A 13,683-nucleotide genomic window follows, 5' to 3' on the forward strand; every position below is an offset into this window, starting at 1 on the left:
TAAGTAAAAATGCTATCATACAGACTACAAAGACCTTGTAAAGACAGGAGAAATCAAGTAACGATCTTAAAGGAAGTTCAAGTAAATTGATGCCTAAATGATATACATATTCTGCAGTGATAAACTTGTTTGAGGTCTATGCAATTTTTTTTTTACCTTAAAAAAGCTCATCGCTTGTACCTAGATCATCTCAATGATGAACTAAAAGTATAATTTCATGTGGATGCAAAATGCCTTTCATCTCCAATTGCTATAACAATGTAAGTTAAAGGAAAACAGAAGAAAAATATTACTCAATCAAGCAGAAAACTTTTTGCCATTTGCTGATAGTATTTATAGGCAGAGAAAAGTTAATGAAAATATGTAGCATAATTAACAGATAGTAGAGAGTATAAAATCTAAGAAAAATTTAAGTTCTTGGGAGATATAAATGCAATGTTTTTGAAACCTATTGTCAAAAGTTGAGTAGAATCAGGCAAATTTAATTTAGAAAAAACATGTCTGTATAAGATACATGTGTAAAGGATTCCTTTGGCATTTGAAGTGAGTTAGGAATTCAATTTATATTGTCCACATACCAGATCAGGTTCAGCTAACTCAAGTTTGTCCTGTCCAGTTTCTATAGATAGAGTACAAAGGATACGGGCCAATCTTCCCAAACAGTGTGTGAATGAGAAGGTCGTGAGCAAGCAATGCCTACACTTCTAAATAATTTCCAGTCTTGCCCTCTATCTATAAGTAATCATCTGTCCTAGTCTAAGCCCAGTTTTTCAAATTTGAATTGCATACTTATATACATAAAGCAGATATTTATTGATAAGACCAGACCCTAATTATAGAAGTCACCATAGCTGTTTCATCTGTTGTATATTTTTAATCAAAAGAAATCTGAATCAAAACAATTCTGCATTGTCTCGAACAATGCTGGCAGTGCTGGTGGTCATTTCATCATGTTGATGCATCATTTTTATGGAATTTTTAAGAAAATTTGAACTATGTCCTATAAAATCTGGCACAGGATTTTTCAGGTTTCTGATGAATAAAATGTGTTTTATTGCCTAGATATTCAGTCTTGTAGGATATTAATATATTCCTCTTTTGAAAATAATCTTCATAGCAACCTAGGGGGCAAGCTGTCAGCTTTGAAAACTTCAGGAGCTAATGATTATTAAAAGTTGCTTATAAAGATAAAATGTGACTCCAGGGGATATTTATTTTTTATGTCATTAAAATCTATGCTTCTTTGAAACCAATAATAGTAATCACTCATGTGAAAAACATGAATTAACTTTATATTAAACTTTTGCCCATGTGTTCCCCGTCCTGAACCCATGGGGGGAACACATGTATACCTGTGGCAGATTCATTTTGATATTTGGCAAAATTAATACAATTTTGTAAAGTTTAAAAAGAAAAAAAAAGAAAAAAAAATAAACTTTTGCCCAAAATACACTGCTGAACAGATTCAATTGGGATTTTGATACTTTATATTTCTCAACATATAGTGGACTACCAAAACATTAATAGCGAAAATCTGTGTTTGCATACAAATGACTCCCTACAAGGCCTATTTTGATTATTCATGGAATTAATTATCTGCCTGCTCAGTGCAGTTTCTGTGGTTTGGAATAACAGTTAATATTGAAAAAGCTGAGACACATTTAAAAAGTAGCATGTTTAATTATTCAAACTAATTCCATCAACACAAAGAATCAGAGAGAAAATATTGTGGGAGGCAATGCCTTCTTCCTTCTCCCTTTCTAGTCATCTTTAAGAAACTCTTCTCCAATAGGTGTATTTTATTGTCATTTTCCAAACCCAGAAAAATAAATTGGGAATGTATCATAGGAGCCACTAATTTTTTTAAACTAGAAACTCCAGTTTTATCACGTTGACCAACCTGTTTTCAAACAGGAAACTAGGAAGTTACTCTAATGGTGGAATTGTTTGAGGCTAGCCTCTTCTCAGTTAAAGTGAAAGTCGCTCAGTCATGTCTGACTCTTTACGACCCCATGGACTGTACAGTCTGTGGAATTCTCCAGGCTGGAATACTGGATTCGGCAGCCATTCCCTTCTCCAGGGGAATCTTCCCAACCCAAGGATCAAACCCAGGTCTCTTACATTGCAGACCTATTCTTTGCCAGCTGAGCCACCAGGGAAGCCCAGCCTCTTCTCTAGAACCTCAAAGTTGCTTTGAAGTATAGAATATTTTGCCTTCTTTCAAAGTTGCAATGGCTACATATCTCTACAGAAAAAATACTGCACAGCCCAATGGTTTTCACTCTCCCAACAATTTCCAGTATTGTCAGCCATATGCACATTTTCATGCAAGGGATTCCCCAGGACCATTCCCCGAATTCTACATGACTGAATCACCTAATGAACAACTCCTGACCTCCCCTTGTCCCAGGCCCTTGCAACCACCATTCTACTCTGTTTCTGTGTGCTTGGCTAATTTACCTAAAATAAGGGGAATTATGCAATGTTTATCTTTTGGTGATTGGCTTATTTCACTTAGCATTATATCCTCAAGACTCATTCATGTGGTAGGCTATGACAGGGTTTTCTTCTTTTCTTGAGACTGAATAATATTGCATTGTATTTATATACCACAATTTTTAGCTCTTCATCTGTCAGTGGACATTGAGGCTACTTCCTTCTCTTGGCTATTGTGAACAACTCTCTTCATGTAATTTTAAATTCAGTTGGAAATTGTAAATTGCTCCATCTCCAATCTGTCTCACATTGTTACATTGCTTTCCTTTTTTTAGTTTTCAGCAAAGTTGTTGAAAATGTGCATATGTACTGATTTAATGTTGACTATATTTTTCTTGTTCAGTGCAGACACATAGATAACAATAAGATAGTCTGTTCAAGATGAAATAGTGTGGTGATTTGATAAATAATGAACTGCTATTGTCATTGCAGGATGAATCTGCTCCAACAGACAAACAATGTAAACCGGAGGCAGCCCAGGGCACTTACTCAACCTCAGCTGTTTCAGGCTCCCAGGAGGTGTTGTACATCAACGGAAATGGGACCTACAGTTACCATAGTTACAGAGGGCTCGGAGGGGGACTGCTAAATCTGAATGATGCATCTAGTAGTGGTGAGTCTTTATTACACATTATGTTTTTCTGTCAATTTGTGGGTATTAAATTCCCTAAACTTCAGAGAAAAAAATGGAATGAAATGTTATAAGCAATAGTCAGTGCCAGTCTGCTGAAAACAAGACCATTTAACACATAATGTCCACCTGCCTACAAGGACATCTCCCTATTCTGTTGCTGTTTCTGTATATATGTAGCAGCACTATTAAGCAACTGAACAATTGCTGTTTTAAACTCAAAAATCTCAACTAGAGAAATAGCAATTTTTTTTAACCAAATAGTCACACATTCTTTCTGTGAAGCTGTAATGTACTACTTGTCAAAAGTAATGACACATTTTCTCAATGTTCAAAGAGGTTTTTAATTTGGAAAATTTGAGGTACCAGGAACTTTATTGATTTGTTGAAACATACACAGTTGTTTTAAGTAAGAAGATACAAACTGAAACAACACACAGAAACAAAGCATGGATCTCTAGCCAAAAGCTTGTCAATGACAATGGTGTGTTCCATCAGCAGTGGTAAAATTTTAGGAATTTCTTGAGCTTATATACCAGAATAAATTCCACATGTGTAATATAAAGTCATGCATCTATTAGGAATAATATACATGGGTGAATTTCCTATCACTGGGTTGTAGGAAAAGTTTTCCTAAACTATACTTAAAATCCAGGGGAAAATATGTTCTATCATATACACACACACAACAAAATGCATAAAATAAAAATTAAATGATAAACTGCAAAATTACTAGCTACCAATACTACAAAGAGTTAATAGGCCAATACATGAAGGTCTTCTAAAAAGAAAGGAATACTCAAAACTACATATTTAATAAGTAAGGCTATAAATATGAACATGCAATTCTCATAGAAAGCAATGCAAATGACCTTAAATCCAGGTATAGCTACTCAAACTCACTCACTTCTAGTAAGAGAAATGCAGCTCCTATCTGAGAGATTAATGAAAGTCCAAATACTTACTGAATATTTCTTTGACTAGGCTGTGGGAAATGAGTATAGTTGCCTGTATAAATGCAAAAACTTGGAGTAAACTTGACAATATCTAACAAAATTGAATACTCATTTGCCATTTGACGCAGCAGTTTCTTTAGGAATCTCTCGTTAGAAGTTTACTCAAAGACACACCGGCAAAAATACAAGACATATGCACTTAGCTATTTTCTTGTTGCAGTGTTATTTATAAATGCACAAAAAAAGCTTACCAATAAAAACATCCATCAAAAGATGGCTAGTCAATTCAATTATACTACATCCACATAGGAAAGTAACCTGAAGTTATAAAAAGTAAAGAAAAATATCTTTATATAGTCTCAATAGTGAAAAATATTTATAGTATGCTGCTACTGCTAAGTCACTTCAGTCCTATCCAACTCTGTGCGACCCCATAGATGGCAGCCCACCAGGCTCCCCCATCCCTGAGATTCTCCAGGCAAGAACACTGGAGTGGGTTGCCATTTCCTTCTCCAATGGGTGAAAGTAAAGTTGCTCAATCGTGTCCGACTCTCAGCGACCCCATGGACTGCAGCCCACCAGGCTCCTCTGTCCATGGGATTTTCCAGGCGAGAGTACTGGAGTGGAGTGCCATTGCCTTCTCCGTATAGTATGCTAACATTCATTAAAGAATATATAGAGAGAGACCTGAATGGAAAACGAACAGAATAAAGAAAGGACTATAAGCCAGAATTATTCTCTGGTTACAGTTGGCTGTGGTTTTTTCTTTTACTTTGTTTTGGTAACTTTGAACATTTTATTTTGTATTGGGTTATAGCCGAAGTTGTGGTAGTTTCAGGTGAACAGTGAGGGGACTCAGCCATACATATACATGGAAGAGAATGGATACATGTATTTGTATGAATGAGTACACTTGGTTTTTATACTTTGTTTTTTAAATTTAACTGAAACAATTTACATAATTATGGAACAATCTGATCTAAAGAATCCCTAGTATTGAAAGACAAATTATGCAAATGAACTTTATCTGTTTAATAAATGGTTGACATAACCCCATAGAGAGGAACTTTTCTGAGTGATCTCAACAGTCATAATTTGATGCCACAGTGTGAAAGCTTATGATAAAACCTTAAACTATTTTCAGTAATCATATAATTATTTTGGAACTGTTGTCTGTGTATTATAGTTTAGAACAAATTTGTGATTATGTTGGTGTCAGTGAAAGATGGAATTTTCAGCAGCGGGAAAAGTAGATACAGATGTGAAATCAATAAATTGAAGCAAAAACTCCATAATTTTGTAGTTGAATCGGTAGTATCACTGAGAGCTCAGTGTAGTTTGGTTTTAAAAGAAAAACATACTTCCTATCTTTTCTGCTGAAAATGTGTGGAAACAAACACCAGTTGGAAATTTTGAACTTAGGCTTGGTGAGTTTTTAATATATTGGGTAATTGTATTATTATACTACTATCAAATGGGTATATACTCTAGAAAATTACCTATCTTTACAATACTAGAAATATGTTCCCAGTGTATCCTGGAATGATTCTGCTGGAAGACTGGGGCTCTTTGGTCTGCCTTAGAATTAAAAGTCCTCTAATGGCAACCCATTCCAGTGTTCTTGCCTGGAGAATCCCAGGGACGGGGGAGTCTATGGGGTTGCAGAGAGTCGGACACGACTGAGCAACTTAGTAGTAGTAGTAAGGACAGAGTCACTGAACATTATTAGTCTGTATCAACTGACCCCCAGCTCAAAAGAGCAGTACCTGAAGTGGAAGAGGAAAAAAAGCAGCTTATTTTGTGGGGGCAGGTTTCAAGTGTATATTCATCTTTTCAAAACCCAGCTAGTGAGCCTTCTTAGCTGTTTTCAATGTTTATTTTTATTTGAACAACAAATTAGCAGGAAAGGGGAAGTCTAAGACCAGAAATGGAAAACATAAACAAAAGGTAAGCCTTCTTTTAGCCTATAAAGCTAGAAACAGTAACACTTCTTTTTAAATATTTTACATAGTAAGTAAAAATTGATACGTAGCTCAGAACTTAACCACCAAATCAAAAAATTGGCGGGGGGAGTAGAGTCACTAAAGATAGTAACAGCATGATTTTTTGTCTTATAGATTTAAAAAGATTGTTCATTTATGAAATTAATTTATTGAACATTAATTAATAACACTACCACTTCTGACTCATTATAGTGTTTTCATGTAGTCTCTGTTTAATCCTTATACAATCCTATGAGATATATTCTGCAATTTGGGGGAAATTTTTTATAAAACTGAACTTTCCCCCACTTGAAAAAATCATGCCTAGGTACCACTTCCTTTTTTTCTAATGTGATTGAAACCTATTTTGTGAGGCTCAAAGAAGATGAGTGGCTTGCCCCAAATCCCTCCTTAATAAGGGAAGGGAAGGGGCCAGAATTTGACAATCATTCTGACATCAGAGGCCACATTGTAAACCACTGAGCTGGCAATCTGTAATGGAATATAATGGAAGCAAGGAAGGAAGGAAGTGACAGCCCCTGGTAAATACTAATCTACTTTCTCTGGAAACTCTCCCAGCCTGGAAATTTCATACAAATGAATGAATCAGTCGTACAATGCGTGGTCTTCTGTGTCTGGCTTCTTTCACTTAGATGCTGTTTTCAAGGTACATCTATGTTAGAGCATGTATCAGTGCTTCATTTTTTTACTGCCAAATGATGTTCCATTCTGTGGATATGTCATATTTTGTTTAGCGAGATATCAACTGTTTAGTTCAGTTGGTAGGCACTTCATGTTTTCCACTTTGGGGTTACTATGAATAATGCTGTTATACACATTTACATAAAATGCTGTATATATGTTATCAGTTATTTGGGGGAATACCTGAGAGTGGAATTGCTGGTGCATGCATGTGGTCCATGTTTAACATTTTAAAGAAATTATAGACTGAACACGGGCTCTTTCAATTTTTAGAATGTTTCTCAACAAGTCTTACAGTATTTAAAATACAAACTTTGCACTTGTTTCATTAATTCTATTGCTAAGTATTCCCCTTTGTGATGCTATTATAGAAGGAATGTTTTCCTTAAAACATTATTTTATATTTTTTCTATTATTTTGGAATAGTCTGTGAAGTAGTGATATTAAGTCTTTAAGTATTTGATAGAATCTGATGATATCTGTGCCTGGGCTTTTCTGGAAGGGTTTTGTTTCCTAAATCAATCTCTATTTACTTGTTAGAGGGCTACTTATATTGTCTCTTTCTTCTTTAAACTGCAGTTAGGTAGTTTGTGTATTTGCAGGAGTTGATCCATTCACCAGAATTATCTAATTTATTGATACAAGTGTTCATAGTCTCCTTTCACAAACCTTTTTATTTTTGTAAGGTCAGTAGTGATGCTTCTAATGTCATTTCTGATTCAAGTTATCTAAGTGTTCTCTTTCTTCTTGGTGATTCTTAGGAAAGGTTTTGTCAGTTTTCTTGATCGTTTCAAAGAGCAAGCATTTTGTTTCATTGATTTTCTTTATGGCTTTTCTATTCTCTATTTCACTGATTTCTACTCCCCAATTTATTATTTCCTTCACTTTGCTTACATTAAATTTAGTTTGCTCTTTGTTTCCAAGGTCTTAACCTGAGAAGTTAAGACATTTATTTGAAGTCTTTTTTTTTTTTTTTAATCTTTTTGTATATAGGTGTTTGAAAGTGAAAGTCGCTCAGTCGTGTCTGACTCTTTGCGATCCCATGAACTGTAGCCTGCCCAGTTCCTCTGTCCGTGGAGTTCTCCAGGCAAGAGTACTGGAATGGGTTACAGCTACAAATTTCCTTCTAGGCACTGCCTTATCTGTATTACAAAAGTTTTGGTATGTTGTGTTTTTGCTTTCATTCACCTCAAAGTATCTATCTTGTAATTTCCTCTATCATTTCTTCTTTGATCCATTGATTATTTAATAATGTTGTTTAATTGCCACATAATTGTGAATTTCCCAAATTTCTTTCTGTCAATGACTTTGAAAATTTTCAGTCCTTTCAAGATTTTTGAAGCTGGCTTAATGATCCAGATTATGGTCTATCCTGGAGAATGTTCCACATGTTCCTGAGAAATATGTATATTCTACCATCATTGGTAGTAGGATACTTTGTAAATATGTAGTAGGCTTAATTGGGTTACAGTGTTGAAGTCTTCTATATTCTTGTTGATCATCTGCCTAGTTTTTATATCCATTATTGAAAAAATGGTATTGAGATCTCCAACTACTGTTGTTGAATTATTTATTTTGGCCTTCAATTCTGCCAGTTCTGTCTCATTCATTTGTCAGTCAGTCATTATGTACATATATTGCTTATACTGCTTCCCAGGTGGCTCAGTGGTAAATTCTACCTGCCAATGCAGGAGACACGGGTTGGATCCCTGGGTGGAGAAGAAAGAGAAGGCAATGGCAACCCACTCCACTATTCTTGCCTGGGAAATCCCATAGACAGAGAAGCCTGGCAGGCTACAGTCCATAGAGTCTCAGAGAGTCAGACACGACTCACACACACACACACACACACACACACACACACACACACACACACATTGTATGTATTATTATATCTTCCTGACAGGCCGATGCTTTGTCATTGTAAAATATTCCTCTTTTTATCTAAAAACCTTATAAAAGTCTATTTTGCCTAATATTAATTACTGATGTAATATCAGGAAAAGAGAATGGTAACTTAGATTATTGTGGTGATACTAAAAATGAAGAGAAGTGGCCAAAACTTTGGATATGGAAATGACATATAGAAGAATATTGAAAAAACATTTACCTCTACTCAAACACAACCAAAATAATTTATCTTTACTCCCTAAATGGCAAACTAATTGTGGGAGCCCAATGCCAAATGAAAATGTGGGGCCTCATATTTAAGAATGAAGAATTTTAAGACGGTAACAGCAGAGCATTAAACAAAGCATGAGGCACTTTGGAGCACAATCCTGTGGGTCTATATATTTCCTGTCCCATTTTGTTCCTTTGATTTATTCAGCAAGTTGGAGGAAGCATCATGTTTTCATAAAAAAGGCAGGGAGCTACTGGTAAAGAGAAAGATACTATATACAGTGAGGGAAAAGATTCAAGACACAAGTGAGAATATTTTGGGAGACTTTTTTTGAGAAGAAAGAACTTTGCAGGAACTGCCAATCAAGAGTAAAACTTGAGAGGGAAATAAAAGGGAAAAATGCTGCTATGGATTATTAATTAGCAGGACTCCAAAAGTTTTCTTGCCTTCCTACCCATTCTCCACAGAGAAATCAGGGTAATCTTTAAGGAAAGGAAAACCTGATCACATCACTTCAATATCTAAAACCCTTCTATAGGCTCTCATTGTTCTTAGAAAAATGATATTAGCTAGTTCTTCATGCCTCAGGATCCTCCCTCCTGAAGTTTTCTTTGATCATTTTTTACTCCCACATCTCTCATTTATTGCCCATTTTTTAAATCCTGAACTCTGCAGGATCAGGTACAGTCATAACTCTAATAGCATCCGGAATTTGTCCCCTGAAGCATGTACATGTTTACAGAGCATGTAAATATATACATACATGTGTGATCATAATATGCTGTTATTAAATCCCCAGTTGTATTGTTCAGTGATGGTCAAAAGCCACATAGGAAATCTGGTATAGGTTCCAGGTATGCAGCCATACAAATGAGCAGTTCTTATCATTTCAGTTCAGTCGCTCATTCATGTTCGACTCTTTGAAGCCCCAGGGACAGTTTTTATAGAAAGCAGTTTTATTAGAAAACGATTTCCATAAATTTGCCACTTGAATATAGATACTATGGTGCTATGATGAGGTTATCAGTTCAGTTCAGTTGCTCAGTCATGTCTGACTCCGTGGACTGCAACCCCATGGACTGCAGCACACCAGGCCTCAACTCCTGTGCCATCAACTCCTGGAACTTGCTCAAACCGATGTCCATAGAGTCAGTGATGCCATCCAACCATTTCATCCTCTGTCGTCCCCTTCTCATCCTGCCTTCAATCTTTCCCAGCATCAGGGTCTTTTCAAATGAGTCACTTCTTTGCATCAGGTGGCCAAAGAATTGGAGCTTCAGCATCAGTCCTTCCAACGAATATTCAGGACTGATTTCTTTTAGAATTGACTGGTTGGATCTCATTGCAGTCCAGGGGACTCTCAAGAATCTTCTCTAACACCACAGTTCAAAAGCATCAATCCTTCGGCACTCAGCTTTCTTTATGGTCCAACCCTCACATCCATACATGCCTACTGGAAAAACCATAGCTTTGACTAGATAGACCTTAGTTGGCAAAGTAATGCCTCTGCTTTTTAATATACTGTCTAGGTTGGTCATAACTTTTCTTCCAAGGAGCAAGCATCTTTTAATTTCAGGGATGCAGTCACCATCTGCAGTGATTTTGGAGCCCAAGAAAATAAAGTCTGGCACTGTTTCCATTGTTTCCCCATCTATTTGCCATGAGGTGATGGGACCAGATGCCGTGATCTTCATTTTTTTTTTTTTTTCTTTTTGGCATGCTGAGTTTTAAACCAGTTTTTTCACTCTCCTCTTTCACTTTCATGAAGAGGCTCCTTAGTTCCTCTTTTCTTTCTGCCATAAGGGTGATGTCATCTACATATCTGTGGTTTCTGATATTTCTCCTGGCAATCTTGATTCCACTTTGTGCTTCACACAGCCTGGCATTTTGCAAGATGTACCCTGCATATAAGGTAAATAGGGTGACAGTGTACAGCCTTTCCCAAGTTGCCGCCAGCCTATTGTTCCATGTCCAGTTCTAACTGTTGCTTCTTGACCAGATTTCTCAGGAGGCAGGTAAGGTGGTGTAGTATTCCCATCTCTTCAGGAATTTTCCAATTTGTTGTGATCCACACAGTCAAAAGCTTTGGCTTAGTCAATAAAGCAGAAGTAGATATTTTTTTGGAAGTCCCTTGCTTTTTCTATGTTTGCAATTTTATCTCTGGTTCCTTTGCCTTTTCTAAATCCAGCTTAAACGACTAACTTGTCTTTAAGTCTCGCCACAAAAAAGCTTCACCACCATGTGTGTTGTGTGCGTTAGCTGCTTAGTCGTTTCCGACTGTTTGCAACCCCATAGACTGTAGTCCACCAGGCCCCTCCGTCCATGGGATTCTCCAGGCAAGAGCACTGGAATGGGTTGCCATTTCCTTTTCCAAAAGGAACTATAGAAAGAAAGAAAGTGAAGTCGCTCAGTCGCATCCGACTCTTTGTGACCCCATGGACTGTAGCCTCCCAGGCTCCTCCATCCATGGAATTTCCCAGGCAAGAGTACTGGAATGGGTTGCCACGTCCTTCTCCAATAATGAGATAAAATTCTCTTTGAAAAGTGAAAGTGTTAGTCATTTAGTTATGTCGGTTCTTTGCAACCTCAAGGACTGTAGCCTGCCAGTCTCCTCTGTCCATGGAATTCTCCAGTCAAGAATACTAGACTGGGTTGCCATGCCCTCCTCCAGTGGATCTTCCGAACCCAGACATCGAACCCAGGTCTCCTGCATTGCAGGCAGATTCCTTGCTGTATGAGCCACCAGGGAAGCCCCTAAAGTCTCTTTAGAATATAGCAGAGAACAACTTTGAACAATTCAGATTGTGTGTTACTGAGAAGAAACAAGAGTAGCAGAATAACCAGAATGGCCTGCAAATGAGATGGCTTCATTTGAGCCTTGGCCTTGGGCTGAGCATAATTGAGTGAGGGGAGCAAAGGCTAGTCTAGACTTTAGACTTAAACAGCTTTAGACTTAAACCAAAAAGAGTTTCTCTAGCTCACATTTGACAAAGGTCTCTAGCTATAGTGACGATAGCAAAGCAAATGGTTGATTTCATGTTGTGAAGGAGCTTTAAATAACATTTCTTCTCAAGAAACACATTGTGCCTGTAATCCTGGTATTGGCTACTGCTGTTTTTATTTTGTTTAGTTTTTGCTTGTTTTAACCACAGGAGGGCACCAAGATTGATCAGACCTGCAAATGCCTTTATTTGGGGACTTTCTTCATAAATTCTGGGAACCCCATGCATTCTGACTTTTAAAACGGTATTATCTTTAGCTTGTTTTTTTCATATGTAAGACATCAGAATAGTCATTCCCTGTAACAGATTTGGAACTGTGGAGAAAGAAACCACATACATATACATAAATTTGGAGATCTAAAAAGGCGTAGCAGCAAATTAGCATTATATGAGATGCCAACATCATATCTGATGGTTGACAACTCCAGTTAATCTAAGTTTGAGAATACTTAATTTTAGAATTTGTAGAGATCCTCCAAAATGTATGAAAGGAAGCAACAACTTTCAAGAGACCAAGCTGAAGTAGCTATACAGCTGACTTAATTTATAAAGGAGAAGAAGAGCATCAGAATTCAAACCATTAACGGAGAAACTGGGAAGTCATTTGAGTTGGTAGCGTAAACAGGATGGCATAAATAGGATCTCTTTTAAAGAGATACAGTATTTGCAAAACCTGTATTTATTTGGATTATAGTCTTTTCTGTACAATGAAATGAATCAGCTATATGTGTACATATATCCCCTCCATCTTGGGACTCCCACCCATCTAGGTCATCACAGAGCTCCGAGCTGAGCTCCCTGTGCTATACAGCAAGTTCCCAATAGGTACCTGTTTTAGCCATGATAGATATGTATATCAATCCTGTCTTCCAATTAAAATGTAATAAAAACATAAACCCTACAGATTATATATTATGTTCAAGAAGAATGTAAAGGCAAAGGAATGAAAAGAATACTTTTAACAACATTTAGATTTAATTTAACAAGTATTTTTGGATTCTCATGTTCAGTTCACTGTATTAAGTGCTTTCTTTGCTTGGACTGCTATAACAAAAATTCCATAGACTGGGTAGCTTAAACAACAAACATTTGTTTCACGGTTCTGCAGGCTGTGAAGTCCAGACTTAAGGTGCTGGCACGTTTGTTGTCTGGGGAGAGCCTGCTTTCTGATCCACAGAGGACCATCTTTTCACTGTTCCTCTTTCACATCGTGAAGGGATGAGGAGGCTCTCTCAGGTCTTTTCCTTATAAGGGCACCAATTCCATTCATGAGGCCTCTACCCTCATGACCTAATCAGCTCCCAAATGCCCCACCATCTACTACCATCTCTTGTGATTTCAGCAAATGAATTTGGCAGGGAGGGGAATGCAAACATGCCATCTATAGTAGGTACATTAAGAGAGAAAAGAGTTGAATAGGCAGAATCTCTGACATTAAGATCAAAAAATAAAACATTCCTCTTCCTCATGTCTGAACGTCAAAATTCTTTAAGACTAATTCATTTTTTATAGAAACCCATTTTTATTATGGTGAAATTCACATAAGATTAACTATTTTTTAAATTAACTTTTATTGGAGTATAATTGCTTGACAATATTGTGTTGGTTTCTACTGTACAGCAAAGTGAACCAGCCACACATACACATATATTCCCTCCCTTTTGGATTTCCTTCCGATTCAGGTCACTTCGGTGCTTTAAGTAGAGTTCCCTGGGCTATACAGTATGTTCTCATGAGTTATCCATTCTATACTTGGTATCAATTGTGTATACTTGTCAATCCCAATCTCTCA

At 36.8% G+C, this 13,683-nt stretch overlaps 1 protein-coding gene across 6 annotated transcripts in view; it reads left to right on the plus strand.

Moving 5' to 3' along the window:
• Positions 1-13,683, plus strand: part of NOL4 (nucleolar protein 4) — a 465,486-nt gene that overhangs the window by 387,799 nt on the left and 64,004 nt on the right. For all 6 annotated transcript variants that reach the window (XM_027525944.1, XM_027525946.1, XM_027525947.1 and 3 more), the window contains one exon: positions 2,929-3,109. In XM_027525944.1, coding sequence (XP_027381745.1) covers positions 2,929-3,109 — 181 coding nt within the window. The remainder of the gene's footprint in view (positions 1-2,928; positions 3,110-13,683) is intronic.

This window comes from Bos indicus x Bos taurus, chromosome 24 (assembly GCF_003369695.1).
Source record: "Bos indicus x Bos taurus breed Angus x Brahman F1 hybrid chromosome 24, Bos_hybrid_MaternalHap_v2.0, whole genome shotgun sequence".
Lineage (NCBI taxonomy): Eukaryota > Metazoa > Chordata > Mammalia > Artiodactyla > Bovidae > Bos > Bos indicus x Bos taurus.